Source organism: Dryas octopetala, chromosome 8 (assembly GCF_963921425.1).
Source record: "Dryas octopetala chromosome 8, drDryOcto1.1, whole genome shotgun sequence".
In the NCBI taxonomy this organism is placed as follows: domain Eukaryota; kingdom Viridiplantae; phylum Streptophyta; class Magnoliopsida; order Rosales; family Rosaceae; genus Dryas; species Dryas octopetala.
Window position 1 is genome coordinate 1,065,817 of NC_141373.1, and position 23,815 is coordinate 1,089,631.

The window sequence follows — 23,815 nt, forward strand, 5'->3', positions numbered from 1 at the left end:
GGCTGAAACAAATTGAGACATTTGGGCCCCCCACCCCCAGTCTTGAAGTTGAAGGATAAAATCAGTCATGAAAACAATGGATTACATTTTGACAGACGTGGGTACCTTTAAAACTACAAGTCTACTCTACAAGAAAGAAGTTAGAACCAACCAACGTTTAGCAAGTGACAACTTGATTCTCAGAACTGAAAACTGAGCACTGACAAATCTATGTAAAGAATAGAAACAGCTTCATTCTCACTTATTGTTTATGGCTGCAAATGCAATGGCCGCATTTCCAAATACTCTACAGTTTTTCCAACCTCTCTCTCCCACTCTTAAATCCTCAAACACCGTCAGAAAATCCGTTTTGGTGCGAAATTCCGTCGGTCAGGTGCCCTCTTCAACTGGGTCTGTCTATGTCAAAGAAAAGAAAGCCTTCCCAGGTGCTTCTCTCTCTCTCTCTCTCTCTCTCTCTCTCTCTCTCTGTGTCTGGGTTCTTCTTCAATGGCTAACCCAAGTGTTAGAGTTTGAAGTTTTTAAGTAGTGTCTGGGATATTAGATATTAGCTTTTACTTTGTCACCCCATTTGGGATTGTGTTTTAAATTGCCTCCCTCTTTGTTGCTTTCAAACCCTAGTTTGGTCCCCATTACCAAAGTGGATTCTACTAAACAATTTTTGACATTCTTTTAATTTCTTTTTCTTTTTAATGATTTCTGCTAAAAGGCACATTTTTATAATATAAGATAAACATAGTTGTTTCAGTTGGTATAACAATTGTCTCCATTTGTTTTGCAGGGAAGCCAGAGGCTGATGTTGTAGTCATTGGAAGTGGTATTGGTGGATTGTGTTGTGCTGGGCTTTTGGCTAGGTACCAGCAAGATGTTCTCGTCTTGGAGAGTCATGATCTACCTGGGGGTGCTGCTCATTCATTTGAGATTAAAGGCTTTAAATTTGACTCTGGCCCATCTTTGTTCTCTGGTTTTCAATCAAGAGGCCCTCAGGCTAATCCGCTTGGACAAGTAACTTGTTCCTTCATTCTTCTTTTGTTGCTTGTCAGTCATTGTGATATGGACTTAATTTGTAGTGTCAGTCAAGTATTGCTTTCCATTATATTTTATATTGATAGCAAAATTTTCAGTCCAACAAAAATGGATAAAAACAGTCTACATGTCAATTCAAGCTCAAAATCATTGTACAATTATGCTTGGCATGTATCAGTCATCTTGACACAGGTCACTAGCTGATATAATCAACACACTTGACATTTTTCCCTTTTATTTAGTACAACATAAGTTGAAACATTAGGCAGTTCTCAGAAAAAGACAGCAAAAACAATTATTCCTGGAGTTGACACTTACAGGAATGTATAAGTCAATGCTTTATAAATTCAATCTCTTTCTTCAAACGGAATGAACAAACCACATGATTGATTGTAGACTTTAGCTACTTCTGTCATTTGATTGTAGTGTTCAAAAGTGGTGAACAAATAGAATTGTTTATCCTCTGTTGAGGGATGGCACTTAGAATCCAACTCGTGGTACTTAGAATTGTTATACTGCATGATATTCAGGTTCTGGATGCATTGGGTGAAACAATTCCTTGTGCCAGTTACGATTCATGGAAGGTCTGCATACCTGAAGGTGAATTTCTGTCGCGCATTGGTCCCACAGAATTTTACAAGGTGGAGTTTGGTTGTGAATATGTTGATGTTTCATCATTTTAAGCATTGGCTTGTCTTATGAGGTTGATTATTGCTCACATATCTATCAGGCCATTCCTAATCCTCTCATGCATGAAGTTATATGATCATGATTTCATCAGGTGCTACATATTTTATTAAAAAAAAAAAAAAAAGAGACTTGAAACCTAAACTGCTCACATAAACTCAAGTAACAAAGAGCAATTTGTAGCTAATCATTAATCAATAAACTTGCATGTTGGTAGATTATTTCCCATCCCCTTTATTACTGCATCTATCCAACCTCTTTCTAATGGTCAGTTTGTCCCAAAAATGAATTCACTGAGCAGTTTATTATCAAGGAGGGAGTTTTTATTCACTACTTTCGGTTTTCCCCCCCTTCCAGGACCTTCAGAAGTATGGAGGTGCAAATGCTGTTCAAGAATGGAAAAAACTTCTTGTGAGTACCATCAATAATGAGGGAAATTATTTTGGACATAACTATCTTTAATACTTTCATTGAAATAAAGAAAAATGTTTTTACCATTAAATTTGCTGATATCCTTTGACAATTAGAAATTTCATACTGGAATATATGAATTCTTTTAAAATGACACACATACATTGTATTTATATACACACATATTCTTGTTTATGCAGTTCTCCTTTGTCACTTTGTAAGTCTCATATGAAAAATGTAACTCTTCTACAGGATTCCATTCTTCCATTATCTGCAGCTGCTATGGCTCTGCCTCCACTTTCGATCCGAGGGGATTTGGGTGTTCTTTCCACTGCTGGAGCTAGATATGCTCCCTCTCTCTTGAAATCTTTTGTCCAAATGGGACCTCAGGGAGCACTTGGTGCCACAAAGCTTCTCAGACCATTTTCGGAAATCATGGACTCATTAGAACTGAAAGATCCCTTTATACGTAATTGGGTGGACCTACTGGCCTTCTTGCTTGCTGGGGTGAAATCTAATGGTATACTTTCAGCAGAGATGGTAACTAATATGCATTTAAGTCCTATTGAAGCTCTTTGGGGTTGTTATAACTATGCATAGAATACGGTTTGCTAGAAGCTTGTTTTGAGTTCTGTGCTTGTCATCCAACTTGTTACATGCAATAAGTTCCATATGGTTCATGAACTTTCTTGACTCTTTAAAATACATTCATAATTATGCTAGGCTACTTTTGGTTTTTGTGTTGAACAATTTTAGACTATTTCTAAATGTTAATATATAGTCACTACAATGTACCAACTCCCTATGAAATAAGAATAACGGATTAGTCAATAGTCAGGGCTTTCAAATATTTAGTGTGTAACTCTTAGGCTGGTGCATATTGTCCTTCACATACTTATCTTTCATCTTACCATCTTCATATCATAAATTTCACAGCTTTGGCTATTGCAGTTTAAGTTTATTTTTCTATGCATGTTTGGGAATATCTTGAAGTGCATGTTTAAGTGTTAACAGTTTAAATTTGGTGCTACGTCATGTCACATTATTTGTTCTTTCTTGATCTCCGCCTTTAAACATAAATGTACTTTTAATATAAGATGTTGTCATATGACTTCAACATCACCTAATACTTTGTTCTCCAATTTTTCAGATTTACATGTTTGCAGAATGGTATAAGCCAGGTTCCTGTCTTGAGTACCCTCTTCAAGGAAGTGGTGCAATTGTTGATGCTCTTATTCGGGGAATGCAGAAGTTTGGTGGAAGGATTTCTCTAGGAAGTCATGTGGAAAAGATTGTTGTGGAAAATGGTCGAGCCACTGGAGTCAAGCTAAGAAGTGGTCAAGTGAGTAAATTATGTGCATGAAATAGACTATAAAGTTAATTTGAACTGAATTATATCTAGTCTTAATTTTAACTTTCAAAGAAACATTTATGCTGCAGTTTATACGAGCTAAAAAGGCTGTTGTTAGCAACTCATCTATGTGGGACACTTTAAATCTATTGCCTAAGGAAGTTGTTCCGAAGTCATATCAAGACAGGATTAAGATGACCCCTCAATGTGAGTCATTCATGCATCTTCATTTGGGATTTGATGCCGAGGTGAGTGATTTTAGAAGCTGACCTAAGAAATAATGTGATCCAAAAACTCTCTCTCTCTCTCTCTCTCTATCTACATTTATGCATGTATTCAGTTTGGAAACACGTTATATTACGTTAGTGCACATGTGGGCATTTTCTGTTCCTGTCTTCTAACTGAAAACTGGTGTTTTATTGATTGATGCAATAATGTTGCCTAGTTCGACAGTGAACAAAATTTCAACTACTTTCTCTAATATTGTCCTGGGTTAGTGCAACTAATAATATTTCCTAATATGTAAGCTTTCTATGACATAAAACACATAGTGGCTACATCGCTGCCTAGCTTTCTGCTTTGCCGGTGGCTGATCTAATGATTTGTTCTTTTCTTTCTTTTGACATACCCTGATGATAGGAATTTGCATAAGTTGCTTCAGCTAAATGCTTAACCTCTTAGGAAATGTTGAAGTTCATCTTGTTCGGGAATTACCATACCTTACTGCCTAACCCAAGATCACAAACCAAATGCAGGAAACAAGACCAAGAAGACAATAATCAAGCACAAACCTACCAACCAACACCAAGTTTATGTGGTTCACCCCAAACAACCAAAGAACACCAAATTAACTTTTTTCACATCAAATCTGCGTCCACAGGAGAAAGGAATTCACTAAACCAACAGAGCAGAAGAAGATTACAACTGAAGAACTTTTTGGTTCCTTATCACACAAAAATGATCTCTCTTCTCTCAACCCAGTTCTCAATAGAGAACTCCAAGTACACCCATTCTCACAAGCTCACAAAATGAAACTCTCTAAGCTTTCAACTCCCAATCTGCTTGAGTGGCCTTCAAGCCCGCTCGAGCAGAATTCTTTAATCTTCAGAAAATTTTTTGGCATCTTAGTTGATCCATACTCAACACATCTACTTCAATAGCACCCTCAAGTGTAGGCTTCATCTCCTACCTTGTGGGCCTTAGATGTAAAAACCAGACTAGGTGAAAGGTCTTGGAGTATGAATACAGAATCTGTTGCCATGACAGAAAGCTAGTATTACGTATGGACTTTTTGATAAATAAGAGATGTGAAAGAGCCAGAGATACAAAAATTGATTAAAGATGTTTGGGGAGCAGATGATCCAAACTGTCTATTTTTAGAGCTCTCTCTCTCTCTCTCTCTCTCTCTCTCTCTCTCTCTCTCTCTCTCTCTCTCTCTCTCTCTCTCTCTCTCTCTCTCTCTCTCTCTATCTCTCTTTCTCTCTCTCTCTCTCTCTATATATATATATAGTATGTATACAGTACATATACGTAATATGTGTGGAAAACTTCTAAAGATGATGTTCTCATTTTAAGAAAAGAAATGGCCACATTGTTGGGGCTTACCTACAATGTGATATGATGATCCAAGCTTTCAATTGGATTACCCCAATCCCTTTAGTTTTCTAGTAAGTGTGAAATAACTTATACACTGTATTCCATGCAAAAATCATTATTTTTATATCTTTTTTCCCACATCCAAATAATTGTTGACCAAAATGCTTCTTATCAACCAGGGCATACATGAGGACTTGGGTATTCATCATATAGTTGTTAATGATTGGGATAGAGGAGTTGATGCTGATCAGAATGTTGTTTTGATATCTTTACCCAGTGTACTAAGTCCTGATCTGGCACCGCCTGGGAAACATGTTTTACATGCTTATCTTCCAGGAACTGAACCCTTTGATTTGTGGAAAGGATTGGACCGTAAAAGCTCTGCATACAAAGAGCTCAAAGCTGAAAGATCTGAGGTACTTACATATAGTTACCTACATGTCTTGTCATTCGATTTATTTATGCTGTAGCTCTTGATGAATCCATATCTGAATAGAATAAATTTACTAAAAGTTGGCCAGGTAATTTTAGCTTTGTTGATTCAGTCAAGTAGTCATATGCTGATAGTGCATAAATTCATAAATCAAATTCCGTTACTACTTACCATTCTGGTTTCTCAAAACTCTGTTGATCAGCTGAGAATATTGAAACTTAGCACGTTCATGTTTCTCTAAGTGAAGTTTGCACTTTATTATCTAGAAACTTGACCAAGTGGAAAGATTTCATTCAGCTTTCCTCTGTTGGTCAGCTGAGACTAGTGAACTTCATCATCTTCATCATCTAGCAACATATCATAATTTCCTAAAATTAGAATAACTTCATGGGAGTTCTTGAAGATTCTGACATGCCTTTTTTGAGGGAGGAATTATTGGTGTTGCTCTTGCTTTGTTTTCACTGCACTTGTCATTATCTCTGTTTTTTGTTTGTATTCTTTGCCATCATCCCCCCTCCAGTCACCAAGTTGATGAACAAAAACATTGGTGCCACTTTGATTCACTAGTCCATCATTTACATGACAAGTGAGAGCCTAGCCTCCCGCATCCTATGAAATGATCAAGTTACTTAAATGAGAAAAGGAAGAAAACACAAGAAGCAGTTATTCTAATAAAATGATGGGACCTGCTTATAATTTCTGTTTTTCCTATCTGCTTCTGCTTTGTTTGTTGTGGTGTGGACAACTGTCATGGTTAGCGTGTATGCAAGCATGAATGCAGGAATGAGTTCACAAGTGGCTTGTGTTTATTTTTCTCTTTGTGTGTGCGTCAAAGTTAGAGAGTAACAATCAGGTTTGTTTGTTTCTTCAAGTTCGAAATATGCCTCGAAATATTATATTTGATGATTCATTTGTAATTCCAGGTTATGTGGAGAGCTGTGGAGCGTGCAGTTGGTCCTGGCTTTAGCCGTGAGAAATGCGAGGTTAAGTTAGTTGGATCTCCATTGACACATCAAAGGTTTCTTAGAAGGAACCGAGGAACATATGGACCTGCACTAGAAGCAGGTAAAGACTCTTTTCCTGGGCATTCTACTCCCATCCCTCAGCTTTATTGCTGTGGAGATTCTACTTTTCCTGGCATTGGAGTCCCTGCAGTTGCTGCTAGTGGTGCCATTGTAGCCAACTCCCTAGTTTCTGTGTCTAAACACTCTGAACTTCTTGATGCCATTGGAATCTGAATCAATTGTAATCTTAGATAACTTGTCTTTTTATAAAAAGAAAATTGTGTCATTTTGATCCTCTAATTGGCAATATCTTCTTGCCCTCCCACAATTTGTTAGTATATTGTACTGCTACATACTCTGAATGGATGACATGATTAATTAGCACTCTTTATGCACTGTGTAAACATAAAAAATGTTTATTAAAGACAGAAAATGTGGTTCTCTTTTATTGAAATCTCGAAACAATTACTAGAGTTGTTCCCTTTTTCTTATATAAAATTCTGTTGGTACTTTCTTTTTGGTGAACAGAAACAAACTGTTTGTACCTTCTCTCAGTCTCTCAATGAACATTTATTGCTTTAAATTCAATAATAGGTGTGCCAACATCGATTGCATTTCGACTACATGTAAGAGAGTTTTTTACTATTTTAAAGTGCTTTTAAGCCTTTCAAAAATATTTCTAAGTAGGCCCATTATAGTGATTAAGTTTGTAAATAGTTAAAATCAATATACCCACATCAATTTGCGTCTTAAATGTGTTTTGCCAATGAGTACTGACCTGACTGGTTAGGATAAGCCTTTATGGAGTATCATGTATAATTTTCTTATCAATAACTTGTTCTAGAAGATGGGGACAGAGGAAGCATTAGACCTATACATGATTATCTCTGGGTTGGACAATGTGAACTTCTTTAATATATATCTGATTTTTTCTTATACCAATTAAATTCTTTGTTTTTTATTTCTTTTGATAATTACCAACTGATGTCAGCAAGTAGTGACTGGCGAGACTGATAGCATATATATATGCCAAATATTCTACACTAAAAACTGAAGTGGTACACTCTGTGACATCAAAGCCTTAATTGCTCCAATGAAGTTTGGACAGGGATAGATATGACCATCTAGAGAGAAATGCATGAAGGATCAGTAAGTGACAAAAAAAGCAAAATAAAATGGATGGTACAGATCGTCCCCATCATGCAAAAGTTGACCCACACAGGACCTTTCAGAAGTGGTCCATCTGATATATGCATTTGTACTTTCAGAAATATAATATTACAGTGTGTTTTTAAAAAAATGACAATTTATAAATTATAATTCCTTTGTATGGTTTCATTAATAAATACATTTTAAAACGTCGTATAAAAAAAATGGTTAAGAATTATGAACACCCTGTAGTACTAGGGGCTAATTCACAGCCTCACCCGTTATTTCAGTTAATCACTAATCTCCTTTTTACACTTATTTCTTAGCCAAACCCCTTAGTCAACATAGAAAGATTTAGTGTTGACTTTTAAATTTTTATAATTTCAATTTTGCCCTTATGTAGTCCAAGGCATTCCACATTCACAATTTCTCTTCGAGTTAATTACACTTACACCCCCTGAGGTTTATCGTCTTTTCACATACACCTCTTGGGGTTTCAAAAATTACACATACACCCCCTGAGGTTTCAAAACTATTGCATATAACCCCCTACAAGAGAAAAAAATAAATAAACAAAAAAAATATTTGTATTGAGGTTGGACATTACACCTTGAGTAATCTTATTAGGCCATTTAACCCCTTAGTATGCCATTTTGTATAATTTCTCATCATTTTTCGTCTCATTATAGGGGTTTATATGCAACAATTTTGAAACCTCAAGGAGTGTATGTGTAATTGTTAAAACCTCAGGGGGTGTAAGTGTAATTAACTCATTTCTTCTCTCTTTATTCCATCCATCAAAAGAAGCTAGACACTTGGCAGCAAAGATACGTGGCAAAAGAACAAGAAGTCACCGCTTTCGCCAATTGCTCAACACACTCACCAACTTGATTTTCACACCCATTTCCTTTGCTAAGTGTACCTATCAAAATAACTTATAAATAGCAAGTCATTCCACCCATTTCCATTGATCAATTTTAGTTATTTATACTTTTGGTCAAAATCAATTGCAATTGTTCCTCACTCACAATTGTAATTATTATGGCTACGGGCTACCTAATTATAGTTGAGAGGAGTGAAAGAATGAGAGGATTGTGTAAAGAAATAAGTATGTAATGACTATGACAATATTAAAATATTCTATTCGATATAGTTCGGTTTAAGTAATTTACAAATAATTTAAACATTTTATTAAGAACAAAAATTTAGTTTAATTTAAAAATAATAAATCTTTAAGCAATAAAATTCAACTTTAGTGCATTGAAAAATATGAATCCGCACATCTCATTTTTTTCATTACTTATGAATATAAAATTATAACATTGCTTTTAATAGATGAGTTTAGAAATAGTGTGCATAGTATATAGATGTAGTTTAGGGATTAGAAATAAGGTTTAGGGTTTTGAAGCTTATGACTTAAGGTTTAGGTCTCTATCCATAACTCGGAAGTTAAATCATAAGTCATTTCGTTGCGTAGCAGTAAAAAATAAACTTAATAAAAATTTAAATTTGAATAATAATAATATATATTTATTAATTTATTATAATTTATTTTTGTTTATTTTGATCAATAATAACTAAAATAAAATTATGAAAAAGAGTATTGATTAAATTATAATTGTGAAAAATTTTATTGACTTATTTGTAATTTAGCCCTTAATTTAATCGGTTAAATTCCCTCCCTAATTTTCAGTTTCTTTCTACTAAAATTAATGAAATTTTTGGTAGTTAGCTCTTGTTTTTGGATAAAGAGTAGTGTAACGGAAGTTGAAGCAAAATCAGCGTTTATTTGTCACTAACTCCATCATTCTTATTTTAAAAAGAGCCAAAAGCTAAAGCTGTAAACTACCACTGCTCACACTCTAAACTCTCAGAGAAAAAGAAAAAGAATAAAAGCTCAAACTAATAAATTGATTTTTGAAATGATAATCTGATCACCTAAAGTTCACGCCCACCGATCAATCTTTTTTACTTTTCATTTTTTTTTCTTGTGCGAAATTTGTCTGCTGAAATCTCCATATTCTAGAGCACAATTTAAAATGCGCGACCTCTGCTTCGAGGCCTCTCCGAAACGTTTTCAGGTGAGTCCTCTAAACGAACCGTCTTGAAAATCTCTGAATTTTGAATCTCTTTAGGGTTGAATTCACCGAAGTTTTTTTGGTTTGTTGGAGATTGATTGATTTTGGAGGATAGGCGTTGATTTCGATGTGTTTTGGTTTCGAATTTTATGCTAAAAATAGAAAGATGAAGTGGGTTTGGTGTGGATCTGAACTTAATTGAGTTAATTGGCTTACTGGGCAATTTTCAATTTCCAATTTTGATTTTTGCTCAACAATATCTTTTTAATTTCTATGTTTTTTTTTTTTTGTTTTGATTTTTAACATTTTTTTTGGTTCCTTTGTTGGGTACTAGGAAGATAGGTGCTTGGATGGGACGGGGCGCAGAAGTAGAGAGTATTGCAAGGGTGAGAAGTACTAGCATCTGCAGTAGTCATCAGACATTGCAATGGCGTCTGCCAGCCTAGGAAATGGTGGAGTTGGCAGTTCCAGGTCTGTGAATGGCTTCAAGAGTTCTTCGTCGAGTTCGGTTGACTGGCTGGGGAGGGAGATGCTTGAGATGAGATTGAGGGACAAGCCAGATCATGATGAGGATAGAGTAAGAGTTGTGCATTCACTGTTAAAAAAACATGTCAAAATCTTGCATTACCTTTCAATTGTTGCAACTATCTAATGACAAATGGTTGATCTTTTTACATATGTCCTGTAACGAGCAACAGGTGAGCAAAATGGTTCTCAAGCATTTTGGTCTTGACTAGGCACCCCCCTCTGATTGAAAGTGACTGATTTTGACTAGGATTTCACAAGTTTTTACTGCACCCAGTTGACAGTCATTACTAATTCCTCTGTTGTAGGATAGTGAGCCGGATGTAATTGATGGTGTGGGTGCTGAAACAGGACATGTAATTCGAACAACCGTTGGCGGTCGAAGTGGTCAATCTAGGCAGGTTGGAAGAAAAACTATTTGTATTTAAATTTAATTTAGTAATGTTTTGTAACTCAGAACTGGTGATTTCTTTTATCTTCCAAGACGTGTAATTTGGTTCATTGTTTGGGTTGACAGACAGTAAGTTATATTTCAGAGCATGTGGTTGGAACTGGTTCTTTTGGTGTTGTTTTCCAGGTAGGTGAACGCTAATATTGTGCTCAATTGAGTCCCACCTGATTTGCCACTGAGTTACATTGTTGATAAGTTTTAACTTCTTTGCACAGGCGAAATGTAGAGAAACTGGAGAGATTGTTGCTATCAAGAAGGTCCTCCAAGACAAGCGCTACAAGAACAGGGAGTTACAGATTATGCAGATGTTGGATCATCCAAACATTGTTGCCCTAAAGCATTGTTTCTTTTCAACTACAGACAAAGAAGAGGTTTACTTGAATCTTGTACTTGAATTTGTTCCTGAAACTGTTAACCGTATTGCAAGGAACTACAGTAGGATCAACCAGCGGATGCCCTTAATATATGTTAAGCTTTATACCTATCAGGTATGAAATTGTCTTGATTCTTAGTTTTCTATTTTGGCATATTTTTCTTCTAACACAATGCTATGGCATGGATCTTGGCTCCTTGAACAAGCATATGGGATACGACCACTATGAATATTTGGGTTCTATGCTTTTAAACTTCTATTGGTTTCTTAATTTTTATCATTTTTTATCATTTTCCAACTTTATTTTGGTGCAGATCTGTAGGGCACTTGCTTATATACATAATTGCATTGGAATTTGTCACCGTGACATCAAGCCTCAGAACTTACTTGTAAGATTCTTTTTACTGGATAACTGGGTGCTCTTGTGAGATTCTGCTCATCCTGTATGAGGCTTTATAGGATTTACATTAATGCATGATATATGTCACACCAACCCCCTGGGTTCCTAAGCTGTGCTGCTGGATGCCTTGATTTATTGGGTTATAACTTTACTGGTTATCTGTACAAAATGTGCCAACTTGGTGGAATATTTTTGCATATTCAGATGGTATTATCACTAAACATTTGACAATTTTATATTTAAATCAGAAATGCTGATGGTAATACTGCAGATGTGCAATGTAGTACGTTTGATAGCATGCTATTTTAATGATTATAGGACCAGTGGGTTGTATACTTTGTATCCATGCTGCTTCTGGGCTTATAATTTTACCTACCTCAAGTCCTCCATTTTCCAGAAACTCCCTACATTGCATTCTCTGTGCATTTGAGCATTGCATTCTCTGCGCATTTTGATATCTTGTGCCAAATGCTTCATTTCTATTAGTGAAATTGTGAAAAGGTGTGCACAGTTAAAATCCTTACTTTTGTAATTGAGTTCCTTATTAGTAGAGCTTGTATGGCTGTAGTTTATCATGGTTAACTTGGCTTAAGTGGTCCTGCCAAATGACAATAATAAAAAAAAAAAAAAACTTGTCTTAAGTGGAAGTTGGTCATATACTATAACCGATAAGTTCAAAAATTAATTTGATTGTACTGAATAAGTTGGCATCTCTCTCTCTCCATCTACATATATATTCTGTCATTCACCTTTTGTTGGTCATGCTCAAATGCTACCTGTTCTTATTCAGGTGAATCCACACACACATCAGCTCAAACTTTGTGATTTTGGGAGTGCAAAAGTGTTGGTAAGTTTTGCATGCCATCCTGGTTCTTGAAAAATGTGTTTTGTTTCTTTATTTCAATTACTCCCTTTTCATCTGCCAAAAAGAACAAAGAGAAGGAAATATTAATAAAAAATTGGAAGATAATTTATTCCTGTTTCCATATTATCAGGTGAAAGGAGAACCAAATGTGTCTTACATCTGCTCAAGATACTATCGTGCTCCAGAACTGATATTTGGTGCCACCGAGTACACAACTGCTATTGATATATGGTCTACAGGTTGTGTGATGGCTGAATTACTTCTTGGGCAGGTTTGATACTCAAATTTATGTGAATACTAACCATTTTATCACTTTTCCCTTAATAACATTAATGTTTCATGCCCACTTCTTTTACAGCCCTTGTTTCCTGGTGAAAGCGGAGTTGACCAACTAGTTGAGATCATTAAGGTCAAGTTATCTATTTATTTATAGGTCTATTGGAATTTTCTTTTCCAATTTCAATATTTTGAATTTTGGGTTAAATTTTGAAACGGTTGGAAGTGGAAATATTTATCATCAATAATGCTATAATCACCACATTTATTCACTAAATTTGTTTATCAAATGATGTGTTAGTATTTGTGTCAATATCTTACTTGTTGGAAATAAATGAGCCTCAAAGGGGGCCTAGATTTGAATCAATGAAACTTTGCCGCATTATTTGGTAACCTTAGTAGTACTCATTTGTGATACATTGCAAAATTGTGAAACAAAAATGTCAGGCTTGATTATATGAACTGTCTTTGACTCTGTTTTGGCTAAGCTTGGTCACCCTGGGCTCAAAATTGATATGAAATAACTTTGGGCTAGCAGTATCACCTATTTTAGACTCTTATGTTATTTTCTTAGATTGTTGCTGTTTTTCCTTTTTCGGTGCGGTGGATAGAAATATAAAATATGGTGGAAAAGATCTTCTAGAATCATGGCAGCATAAAGTCTTCTAGTATTTTAGAATGCAATTTCCCCCAACTAATTATCCTTCCTAGAAATCATGGTTTCTTTAATAAGCTTTCAAAACTATGAATAAGAATTTTTAGATGAACATCTTCTGTATTTTTATTTTATTTTATTTTATTTTATTTTTTGTGCAGGTTTTGGGAACTCCGACTAGGGAGGAGATAAAGTGCATGAATCCAAACTATACTGAATTTAAATTCCCACAGATAAAGCCTCATCCATGGCACAAGGTCTGTCTTTGCTTTCTCACATACTATCCTTTTATTTATGCTTCTGAGTTCTGACTTTGAAACACATGATTCAATCATTTGAAATTTTATTCTATTATTTGTGGTATGATTTGACTATTAAAACTTGATTTTCTATACTTGAAATGTGTACATTATCATAAATGAACTTACATCATATTGCTCCTCTTGTGGCTGATTCAAAATGCAGCCATTATTGGGCATGTAAAATACTAATAATCATCGGATTAATGCTTTGGTACTAAAAGTAGTGTAAATTTTGTTTATCTGGTCATTATTTTTAACTAGCCACTCCGAGCTTTGTTAAAGGAGTAGATTGTACTAGATGGATAGGAAAGTGAAAGTATTTTGCTTAATTATGAAAAATCTTGAAAAGTAACTTGATAAAGGATTGATTGATTGCTTAAGTAGATAGACGTTCTTTGATTTACATATAATGTTTTCCAAGCAGATCTTGAAGGCCAAGAAAAATTTTAGTTAAGGTGATAGCCTGTCGTATAGGGGTATAGGCTGTAGAGCCTAGGTGGAGCTGATCGGTGAATGATGATTTGTAAGCTTCAACTAGTTAACCATGGCTTTGATGAGTTTGAGTTTCCCTGGTTTCTTTGGTCAAGTTAGCCATGGCTCGTCACAATGGGTTGCATTTGTCATTTAACTGATAAGACATTTAAAATCTGATCTCACTTCTTGAACTTTTCCTCCAAGGCATGCATTTAAGTACTCCTAAGTATGCATGATTTCAATGTGTAGTGGACTTCCAGGGATAATTTTAATGGTGGTAGGAATACACAACTAAAAAGTAGTTACGAAGCTCCAAAAGAATATTTTGCAACATTGGGCAAGACTCAATAACAAGGTGAGTGGTTGGAGACAACCATCCCAATGTGCATGGCACCCAACTCAACCCTTAAATACAAATAGAGGTCCAAGAATTTGGTAGGCCAAGTGACCATGTCTCAGAATGTTGTGAAGAATACTGTGGTGAAAGTGTTGTGGTGAGAGAAGTTATGATGAAGTCCTTACATAAATCAAATTACCGAACATTTCTACTATTTTGACTCAACTAATGCATTCTACTCACCCCATGCAAAGCCATGGATGCTATTCGTGAACCGTAAACAAGACGCCAAAAGCCCTAAGATCGATGGGATGTTTTAAATCAAGGTTTGATGTCCTTGGTAGCTTCACTCAGGCAGTACACTGGGTGGTAGTAGCCCTTTCCACCTTTTGTGTAGTTCCATCCGCTCCACATAGCTACTATTTATCTCCTAGGTGGCTAGGTTGCTCATTCCATGATTGAAACCCGAGTTGTGGAATTGGATGACAAATGTTGTGACCCTTGATTGCAAAAGTCCTAGAAGTGATGCAATATGATAAATTAAGGTTTTTGACTATTTGAGATTTTTACGGATGGTATGCCTCATGAGGTGAGTGGAGTGGGTCTTGTGAAACTAATCAATGGTTGTCATTTGTTTTATCATAGTGCAACATTAGGAATGAGTAAGTTGAGGTTGTTGAAGAATGAGTTAGGGAGTGGTTAACTCTTCTCAATTTCTTATTCGAGTCCTATTTAAGGATACTAAAATAGGTATGACTTGGCTCAATTCAAGTTTATATTCTATTCTGTAAGACACATCCCCTTGAAGTGATTCAACTTTCATTTTCTCTCCTACTATTTTAGCAACATTGACAAATAGATAAATACAAGAAGTCAATAGATAAATATGTATCTTGTCTCAATTCAAGTTTGTTTTCTTTATTGGAGGATTTGGGCTTCCCTTGAAGTGAAACAACTTTCGATTGTTTTCACGGTTTTGGCAAGCTTGAAAATTAGCTAAAAGAAGCATCCTAATAGTTTAGTATTATATTAGATTCTAGGTCTGGGGTTTGAGGCAGGCTGTGTGGAAAGGGTTTTTTTTTTCTTTACTGAAGTAGATTTTCATAATTTTCTTGAGTGTCATTCACTTTCTCAAATGAACTGATGAAAATTAACTGCTTCATCGTGCACGTTTGACTGCCTTAACATTTCTTTTGTTCCCCCAAATTATATTTTCTAATGCAGAACATAGTAGGCCAGTTCCCATTGTTGTGATGTTTATATATGATCCATGCTCATTTGTAACTTCCAGTATTATTGGTGTTGTGCATTTTTTTTTTGTCAGATTGTGCATTTGGTTAGTAATTAGCATTTTCTGTCAAACTACTTTCATTTACAATGGAGATTCACTATGATGTTCTTGTCATGTTACAGGTATTCCAAAAACGCTTACCCCCAGAAGCAGTAGATCTTGTTTGTAGGTTCTTTCAGTATTCCCCCAATTTGCGATGCACTGCTGTAAGTATAACTTTCATTGTCTTAGTTGCCTTTAGTGGATGCTATCGTTCAGTGCTAATTACTTTTCTGCATTGGTTTGACAGGTTGAAGCTTGCATTCATCCTTTCTTTGATGAATTGAGAGACCCAAACACTCGTCTTCCTAATGGCCGCCCTCTTCCTCCTCTATTTAATTTTAAACCCCAGGGTGAGTTTAAATTAGTATCTATTACAATAAACACATTATACCATTTCAGTTTTTTTTGCACTTCCTGTGGAGAATGCTGACACTGGCTTCTTGGTGATTATGATAATTACAAGTTCTTTAATGCTAATGTGGATAAAATGGCTCGATTCTGTCATAGTATTGTTGAACTTTGCATCAAGAAAAGCTTTATTCTGTCATAGTGTTTGTAAGCCTTGAAAGTCTGTGAATTCAAAATTACTTACTAGAGAAATGATTGTCTTGTGCTTTCTGAGCTTGCATTTAGTGGTCCTCTCTAATTTAATCAACTGGATTACAAAATCTATGTGAATTAATAGGTTATATTCATGAATATTTAGTTATAGTTTAGAAGAGGGAATTTGTTTTTCTGTAATACCTTTGTTCTCCATGTATGTAATTAGGTGGCATTAGGCATTAAGACACATTAGGCTGCCCTTAGATAATGTGGAGTTCAAACAGATGTTCCCATATATAACTACGAGGTGAGCTATGATTTTCTGGTCCTTGTTTCCTGTCTGGACTTTCAGATTGGCTGTGTCCAACGGCCTTCCATGTCAATATTTGCATCATGTCCACTTTATATGTGGCCTATAATGCCTTTCTTCATAAAACTTAGAGGGCCCAAATATGTTGGGTTACAAAGCAACCAATTTCTGTGATGTTCTGGTCCTTGTTGGCAAATTTTCAGTCATGTTCCTAGGCCTATAATATCTTGTGAACTGGTCGCATACTTTCAGTAATTTTATTGGGAGCTGAGGAAATGAACTTGGTGAGACACCAACTCAGGGTCTTTCTATATTTTCATTTAAGAACAGGCAGCAGACTTGAGACTCATTATCTCCATTAAAGAGACATGCAATTGAAACATTATAACTACTTTTACAACAATGCTTAATGAAGTTAATCTATGATTGGTTAGGATCCTTTTTGAAGATGTTTTATCAACGAATTGAAACTACACCATGATCATACGGGATCCATTATCTATTTGGTTTTCCTTGAATTGACACAAGCTGAAATCAGATTACTTAAACCAAACCAGCATATTTTTTTCTTTTGCCTATGCATGCAGTTTTGCGTCCAGTAAAAATATTTATATATGTTGTTCCATGTTCCTAATGCCTCTTTTGTGTTTCATTCTTTTCCTTTTGTTAGAGCTTCAAGGAATCACACCTGACATAGTCAATCGACTCATTCCGGAGCATGCTCGTAAACAGAACCTGTTTATGGCTTTGAACACCTAGCAACTTGTATGAATGTCTCTTGCTTCTGCTTACCGTCGACTCCAATATGGTCTTGTATCAACATATGTAAAATCCCTCTCCCTTTTTACTTGTCATCATCTTGTGTCCTGTGACTTTTGAGTAAGAGTGTTGCAAAAGGAGTTCCTAAAACAATTTAGGAAATCTGAGGCTTTAAGTTTGCATGCGGATATGGAGGTGGTTTTGTATGCTTATTTAAAGACCAACTATAAATTACATGTATGTTTATTGCGACTCCTTCTGCAAGGGATTTAAGTAAGATAAAGACGATGGTAATATATATACATAGAGTTTTTCTCCTCTAGTTTTTAGTTGAACTACATTTTTAACCCCTTGTAATTTGTTTAATGTTTCGATTTAGTCCTTGTGCTTTTCAATTCCAACAATGTGAATCTTGCATTTTCCAAATTGCGTTGTTCCAGTGCTTTCCTTTTTTTTTTTTTTTTGGCCAAGTTCCAGTGCTTTCCTTAAACATGAAAGAAATTTGTCACATTTGGTATTTGAATTCAGCTGTGGCATTTTCATGTGGTTTTGGGAATTTTGAAAAATAATTGAATCTTACTCATTTTGGCGATGTTTAGTACTGGGATTTTATTTACCTTGCAAAGTTTATTATTTATGGTAAACAAGTGATTTAACCAGCAAAGGGAGATTTTTACCATGTACTCCAATTGCTCAAGCCACAGTTGCTCTTGGATCTACGTTCAACGTTATCTACAGTCGTGATCTTTAATATTAAGCAACCATTTATGAGAAGGACAGGAATGGGTTCCTATAGGCTATAGCATGCCGAGTCTTTTTGGACAAGCGAGAATGCTAGTGAACACTCAAAGAAAGAGAACACCCAAGGATGCTGAGTCATAAATGGTTTTTTTTTTTTAGCCACGAGTCATAAATGGTTAAATGATTCATAAAATATGAGGTTTTACTAAGGACACGTGTCGCCAAAATAAGAAGGGAAGGGATAAATTTGCGAGAGAGTCTTGGGTGGGGCTGGAATGCCACTCACCTAATGAGACTCCCATTTATATTTTGACACATGTCAAGTTTTTATCCAGCTGGACCCCTGCCTTCCTCTCTCTCGTTCTCTTCAACACCAGCCACCACCCAACACACCCCAACACCACCCAGGCAGCCATGAATGCTCTTGCAGCCACCAACCGCAACTTTCGCCATGCAGCTCGCATTCTTGGGCTGGATTCTAAGCTTGAGAATAGCCTTTAGATTCCCTTCAGAGAAATCAAAGTTATTGTCATTCGCTCATTCTATAAATTATTCTTTGATTTTCCTTCATTGTTTTTTTTTTTTTTTCTATTGGGTTTTTATGCGTTTGATTTTGCATATTGAGTGTACTATTCCAAAAGACGATGGCACTCTGGTTTCCTATGTTGGATTTAGAATCCAACATGACAATGCTCGTGGGCCAATGAAAGGAGGAACTCGTTGACAGTGACCATCCCCTCCCCGGCCCGTCCTGCCCAGCCCCATCCCCGCCTCGCCCAGCCCCATCTCGGCCCGCCCCCACCCAGATCGGAGAGAGTGAGTGAGCAGAGAGAGAAAGGGAGAGGAGAGAGATCGGAGAGTGAGTGAGCAGAAAGAGAAAGAGAGAGAGGAGAGGAAAGATAGGAAAAGGGAGAGAAGAGAGAGAGGGGAGGTTGTTGTCGGGGAGCCGGAGAAGTTCACGGCAGCTGGATAAAAAAAATTGCAGAGAGAAAGGGCAGGGAAGCGTAAGAGGGCAGAGAAATTTGGGTCCAGCTGGATGAAAAAAAATGACAGATGTCAAAATGTAAATGGCAGTCTCATTAGGTGAGTGGCATTCCAGCCCCACCCAAGACTTTCGGACAGCAGAGCTTGTGACTCACATATTAAAACCACAAATGTGTAATTGACAATTTGTAATGAAATACTGAGGTGTATATTACAGAAGAATACTTGGGTCACCCCTTGGATACCTCAAGGTCACCCCACCCCCTTAAATTTTAATTTTGGTAATGTCGATATATGATCAGAACCGTTCACTTTTTAGATAACATATTAAAAATTATCTCTGCAAAAAATCAAATCAATTGGAAATCGTTTGATTATATAACTGTTGTAAATTAAATAGAAAAAATAGATGGTTTTCAATTAAAGAGTGATTTTTTTACCAAATCGTTGATATTTTTTATTTAATCGACAACAGTTATATAACTAAACGATTTTCGATTGAGTTAATTTTTTGTAGAGAAGATCTATAATATGTGATCTAAAAAGTGAACGATTCCGATCATACGTCGGCATTGTCAAAATCAAAATTTGAGGGAGTAAGGTGACCTTGAGGTACCTTGGGGTGATCCAAATATTGTTCTATATTACAAACATACAAATTTTTTATGACAAGTTTTGAATAAATAATAATTAGTTAATTACTATGTTATTTCATTTTATTTCTTTAATTAAATCTAGAGCGGCTTTCCTAACCCTTAAACCCTGAGAATGAAAATGAGACAAACCCAAAACCCCCTGCCATGCTCTCCTCCTTTTATTCTTCTTCTTCACTCCAATTTTTAATTTCCAGGCAGGGCTGACAGAGGCTTGCTCAATCCTGAGGGGTATTTTCGGAACAAAAAAAGGGGAAGAAAGAAAGAATTATAGATAGAATGGGTTGTACAACGTTGGACCTGGTCGGAGCTGCTTCTCTCAAACTCAACAGCAACAGCAACAACACTCACATCCTTCGCTCCTCAAACCCGTTCCTCTCCTTTGTGGGACCTATCCGCTCTCGCCGTCTCAACGCCCTACGATCGACCCTTCTCACTTGTCATGCCAACAAATCACGGCCGTCCGTTTCCCTTCGTGCCCATTCTACTACTGCTGCTCCTGGTAAGTTTTCATTCATTTTGTTTTTTTTTTCCCCCAAATTTTTATGCTTTTTCGTTGATTATCTGTGTTTCTAGTGTCTTTTTACGAGGCTTATTGTTTTTCATTTTTATTTTTGTTTTAGAAATATTGCAACTATCATTGAGTATACATAGCTCTTTTTCAGTTTTGTTTAATTAATTGATTAATTAATTATTGTTGGTGATTGTCAGTTTGATAGTTGATTCTTCTTTTGTGAAAAAAGGCAAGCTTTCACCATCGTCCTACATTCACATAAACTATACCATAGATATAGTTTATTGTATTATGCATGAAAATGCAATTTTGTATGTATTTATTGTGTTAGCATTTAGTATAGATAACTCTGTATGTACGTGTATGATGGCTTAGACAATTGTTTGTGATTTAATTTCTTGCAGAAGAAGAACGAGTGACTATTTTGGTCATTGGTGGAGGGGGAAGGGAACACGCTCTTTGCTATGCACTGAAGCGATCTCCTTCTTGTGACGCCATCTTTTGCGCGCCCGGCAATGCTGGAATTTCCAACTCAGGGGATGCCACTTGTATTTCAGACCTCGACATCTCGGATAGCTGGGCTGTGATTTCCTTCTGCCGCAAATGGGGTGTGGGACTTGTCGTTGTTGGACCAGAGGCCCCTCTTGTGGCAGGTCTTGTAAATGATCTGCTTGAGGCTGGAATCCATGCTTTTGGCCCTTCATCTGAGGCTGCTGCTTTGGAAGGATCCAAGAACTTTATGAAGAGTTTGTGTGACAAGTACGGAATACCTACTGCTAAGGTTTGTTCAGTAGTTATGAATCAATTTCATTGAAGAGAGAAAAAGGGTGTTGTTTCCTTCAAATATTGTTTGCATTGGATCATTAAAACAATAAAACGAGAGTGAAAGACAAAAAGTATTTTGCCACATATTTGCTTTTCAGTTTTTGTGTCACTGTTTTTTTTACAAACAAAAGTTACTAATGCATTGATTAATTGAATTGATACAGTATCAAACATTTACAGACCCATCTGCTGCAAAGCAATATATTCAAGAGCAGGGGGTGCCTATTGTTGTCAAGGCAGATGGATTGGCTGCTGGAAAAGGAGTTATTGTTGCTATGACTTTGGACGAGGCTTTTGAAGCTGTTGATTCAATGCTTGTAAAAGGTGCTTTTGGTTCTGCAGGTTGTCGTGTCATTGTTGAGGAATATCTGGAAGGAGAAGAAGCATCGTTCTTTGCACTGGTGGATGGAGAAAATGCTATACCTCTAGAATCTGCTCAGGACCATAAACGCGTTGGAGATGGTGATACAGGACCTAATACTGGTGGAATGGGTGCATATTCTCCAGCACCCATCCTAACTAAAGATCTTCAAGATTTAGTCATGAAATCCATCATTCTCCCCACGGTGAAAGGAATGGCAGCAGAGGGCTGCAAGTTTGTTGGGGTTTTATATGCTGGACTCATGGTTGAGAAGAAGTCTGGCTTACCTAAGCTAATTGAGTACAATGTGCGCTTTGGTGATCCAGAGTGTCAGGTTGGTAAACGGGCCCCTAGTAGATACTTAAATATATGATTTTCTCTGCCTCTCTTTTCTTTTCTTAAGATTTTTATTGGAGGAATGGGTTGTGGCATGGCTTGATGAAAATTTGAATTGAACTGAGTGTCCATATTAGGTTGCTGTGGGAATGGTAGTATGTAGTCTTACATATACACATAGGCGATAGAACTAACTCAACTAAGGCAGTGAGATAGAGAAGAGTAAATAGTGATAGGCAAAGTTTTGATGGATTTTATTTTCTTATTTAGTTTATCTTCCTGTTTATATCCACTTGAAGTATTCTGGTTTTTCTTTTTCCATTTTCTTTTTGGCCATTGTAATTTTTAAAAGTTTCCTAGTGCTTCTTGGCATGAAGGATGTGGCTTATGCACCATGTGATTTCACGGGATTTGGTTGCATTCTTCTTCTCATGCTCTTTTTTTATTTTTTTGGGGTCAGAATTCTTCTCACACTATAGATATGATACTGGACAACTTTTTTATCTAAATGAGAATGTAGCAATTTCGCATAACTTCGGTATATTTATATCAATATTCCAAATCAAGCTAGTTTGGCCATCACTTTGATAGGTTATTGATAGTGGGTTGTAGCAATCAGCTTGTAATGATGTTGTATCTTACTATTGTGTTTAAAGATAGGTCATCATCTTGCTTGTACTTGAGCACAGCAATGGAGTTGTGTCATTTCTTGTCTGGTTCATATTATTTTGATTTACTGTCGAATATTAGTCAATTCTAAGTTGATCTGTTCAATAATTGTGTTAGATGATGCAACATTAGCTCGACTTGTTTATAAGTTGTGTCATGTTTGGCTTGACCCACATATATTGTGAACTGAAAGCTTAAAATTAGGATTTCTTCATGCATTCCTTATAAAACCAGAATCCACTTGACATAGATACTAGGAAAAAACATGAAAAAGAATCCTATAATTTTATAAGGATTCATACAATACCATATTAGGAATTGGAAACCAAAAATGATCATTTCTTCGTACAATACTTTCTAAATAGGTTTGTCGTGTTAGAATCCGGTTATTCGTGTTTGAAATTAGTAAGTTGTGTTATGTATGGGTTCATGTCATGTCGTTGTCAATCTTAACCGCTAATTTGTCATGATGAAAATTGTCACCACCGGTGGTCCTCATGTTTAGGACTGGCAGTACTAGTACATTATTTGCTTTGGGCCTTTTTACCATATTTGGCCACTCTTAACACAGTTTGGGGCTACTATGCAATTATGCCAGTTAAACCAGCTTTTGTTTGGTTCATAGTAAGCATTCTTTTGGATGTTTGGACCCGCCATTGAAATGTAAATTATGATTTTAAGTGACAGTGTTCTGATGTAGTAAATTGACCTGGACTTTTTGGGTGTTTGTTTGCCTTTCAATGATGAACAGGTTTTGATGGTTCGGTTGGAGTCTGATCTGGCACAAGTTCTACTTGCAGCTTGTAGAGGACAGCTAAGTTCGGTGTCGTTGAACTGGTCAGCTGGGTCAGCCATGGTGGTGGTAATGGCAAGTAAGGGGTACCCGGGGCCATATGAGAAGGGAAGTGTGATTGTAAACCTTGATGAAGCAGAGAATGTTGCTCCATCTGTTAAGGTATTTCATGCTGGAACTGCACTGGACTCGGATGGCAACTTCATTTCTACAGGGGGGCGTGTTCTTGGGGTGACTGCCAAGGGAAGAGATCTCGAAGAGGCACGGGATCGAGCATATCAAGGTGTTGAAGAAATTAATTGGCCCGGAGGGTTCTACCGCCGCGATATTGGCTGGAGAGCCCTTCCTCTTCCTCAGAAACAATTTGTAGCAACTAACAACTAACAAGAGGGTAAACTAAACGAACATTTGTACTACTGCCCATAAGAAGAAAAAAAAGAAGAAGAGGGGGATAATTTGTTACGTTTCTTTTCAGATTACAGATGTCTGACATCGAGTGCCATATGAGAAATACCTTTGCTCTTTTTTTGGGTTCGTAAGTAATAGCCTTGCAGACTGACTAGGCAACATAGAAACTAGAATTCCAAATTGCATATTTTCATAG

At 36.4% G+C, this 23,815-nt stretch overlaps 3 protein-coding genes across 7 annotated transcripts; all 3 read left to right on the forward strand.

The window, feature by feature from the left end:
• The first annotated feature begins 102 nt into the window (after positions 1-102).
• LOC147275695 (FAD/NAD(P)-binding oxidoreductase family protein) lies at positions 103-6,894 on the forward strand. Of its 4 annotated transcripts, none has more exons than XM_086254676.1 (9): positions 103-425; positions 779-1,002; positions 1,554-1,623; positions 2,012-2,121; positions 2,374-2,661; positions 3,272-3,463; positions 3,562-3,720; positions 5,248-5,484; positions 6,425-6,894. In XM_086254676.1, exons 1-9 carry the CDS (start codon positions 251-253, stop codon positions 6,737-6,739), a joined length of 1,770 nt encoding a protein of 589 aa, XP_086110802.1. In that variant the 5' UTR covers positions 103-250; the 3' UTR covers positions 6,740-6,894. The 4 variants fall into 4 exon arrangements, with proteins under 4 accessions (XP_086110802.1, XP_086110803.1, XP_086110804.1 ...); XM_086254677.1 differs by having other exon boundaries at positions 104-425; positions 1,554-1,664; positions 2,068-2,121; XM_086254679.1 differs by having other exon boundaries at positions 105-425; positions 2,068-2,121.
• A 2,573-nt stretch (positions 6,895-9,467) lies between these two features.
• Positions 9,468-17,657, forward strand: LOC147275696 (shaggy-related protein kinase kappa). Of its 2 annotated transcripts, none has more exons than XM_086255776.1 (13): positions 9,468-9,735; positions 10,067-10,309; positions 10,566-10,658; positions 10,775-10,834; positions 10,924-11,196; positions 11,396-11,470; positions 12,272-12,328; positions 12,477-12,617; positions 12,705-12,755; positions 13,439-13,534; positions 15,804-15,887; positions 15,971-16,073; positions 17,247-17,657. In XM_086255776.1, the coding sequence occupies exons 2-13, from the start codon at positions 10,160-10,162 to the stop codon at positions 17,333-17,335; spliced, it is 1,272 nt and encodes a 423-aa protein (XP_086111902.1). In that variant the 5' UTR covers positions 9,468-9,735; positions 10,067-10,159; the 3' UTR covers positions 17,336-17,657. The 2 variants fall into 2 exon arrangements, with proteins under 2 accessions (XP_086111902.1, XP_086111903.1); XM_086255777.1 differs by having other exon boundaries at positions 10,071-10,309.
• Positions 17,658-19,811: 2,154 nt separating this feature from the next.
• On the forward strand, positions 19,812-23,728 carry PUR2 (Glycinamide ribonucleotide (GAR) synthetase). The gene is made up of 4 exons (XM_086254603.1): positions 19,812-20,215; positions 20,632-21,008; positions 21,217-21,747; positions 23,170-23,728. Exons 1-4 carry the CDS (start codon positions 19,993-19,995, stop codon positions 23,593-23,595), a joined length of 1,557 nt encoding a protein of 518 aa, XP_086110729.1. The 5' UTR covers positions 19,812-19,992; the 3' UTR covers positions 23,596-23,728.
• Positions 23,729-23,815: the final 87 nt, after the last annotated feature.

What these genes read in the sequence shown, in the direction of transcription:
- PUR2 (XM_086254603.1), top strand. Translation starts at nt 19,993, where the DNA reads ATGGGTTGTACAACGTTGGACCTGGTCGGAGCTGCTTCTCTCAAACTC. An exon ending in TTCTACTACTGCTGCTCCTG is followed by an intron (nt 20,216 to 20,631) that starts GTAAGTTTTCAT and finishes AATTTCTTGCAG; the next exon opens with AAGAAGAACGAGTGACTATT. An exon ending in TTGGTGATCCAGAGTGTCAG is followed by an intron (nt 21,748 to 23,169) that starts GTTGGTAAACGG and finishes AATGATGAACAG; the next exon opens with GTTTTGATGGTTCGGTTGGA.
- LOC147275696 (XM_086255776.1), top strand. Translation starts at nt 10,160, where the DNA reads ATGGCGTCTGCCAGCCTAGGAAATGGTGGAGTTGGCAGTTCCAGGTCT. An exon ending in GAAGTGGTCAATCTAGGCAG is followed by an intron (nt 10,659 to 10,774) that starts GTTGGAAGAAAA and finishes TTGGGTTGACAG; the next exon opens with ACAGTAAGTTATATTTCAGA. An exon ending in TTAAGCTTTATACCTATCAG is followed by an intron (nt 11,197 to 11,395) that starts GTATGAAATTGT and finishes ATTTTGGTGCAG; the next exon opens with ATCTGTAGGGCACTTGCTTA.
- LOC147275695 (XM_086254676.1), top strand. Translation starts at nt 251, where the DNA reads ATGGCTGCAAATGCAATGGCCGCATTTCCAAATACTCTACAGTTTTTC. An exon ending in AGGCTAATCCGCTTGGACAA is followed by an intron (nt 1,003 to 1,553) that starts GTAACTTGTTCC and finishes CATGATATTCAG; the next exon opens with GTTCTGGATGCATTGGGTGA. An exon ending in ATTTGGGATTTGATGCCGAG is followed by an intron (nt 3,721 to 5,247) that starts GTGAGTGATTTT and finishes CTTATCAACCAG; the next exon opens with GGCATACATGAGGACTTGGG.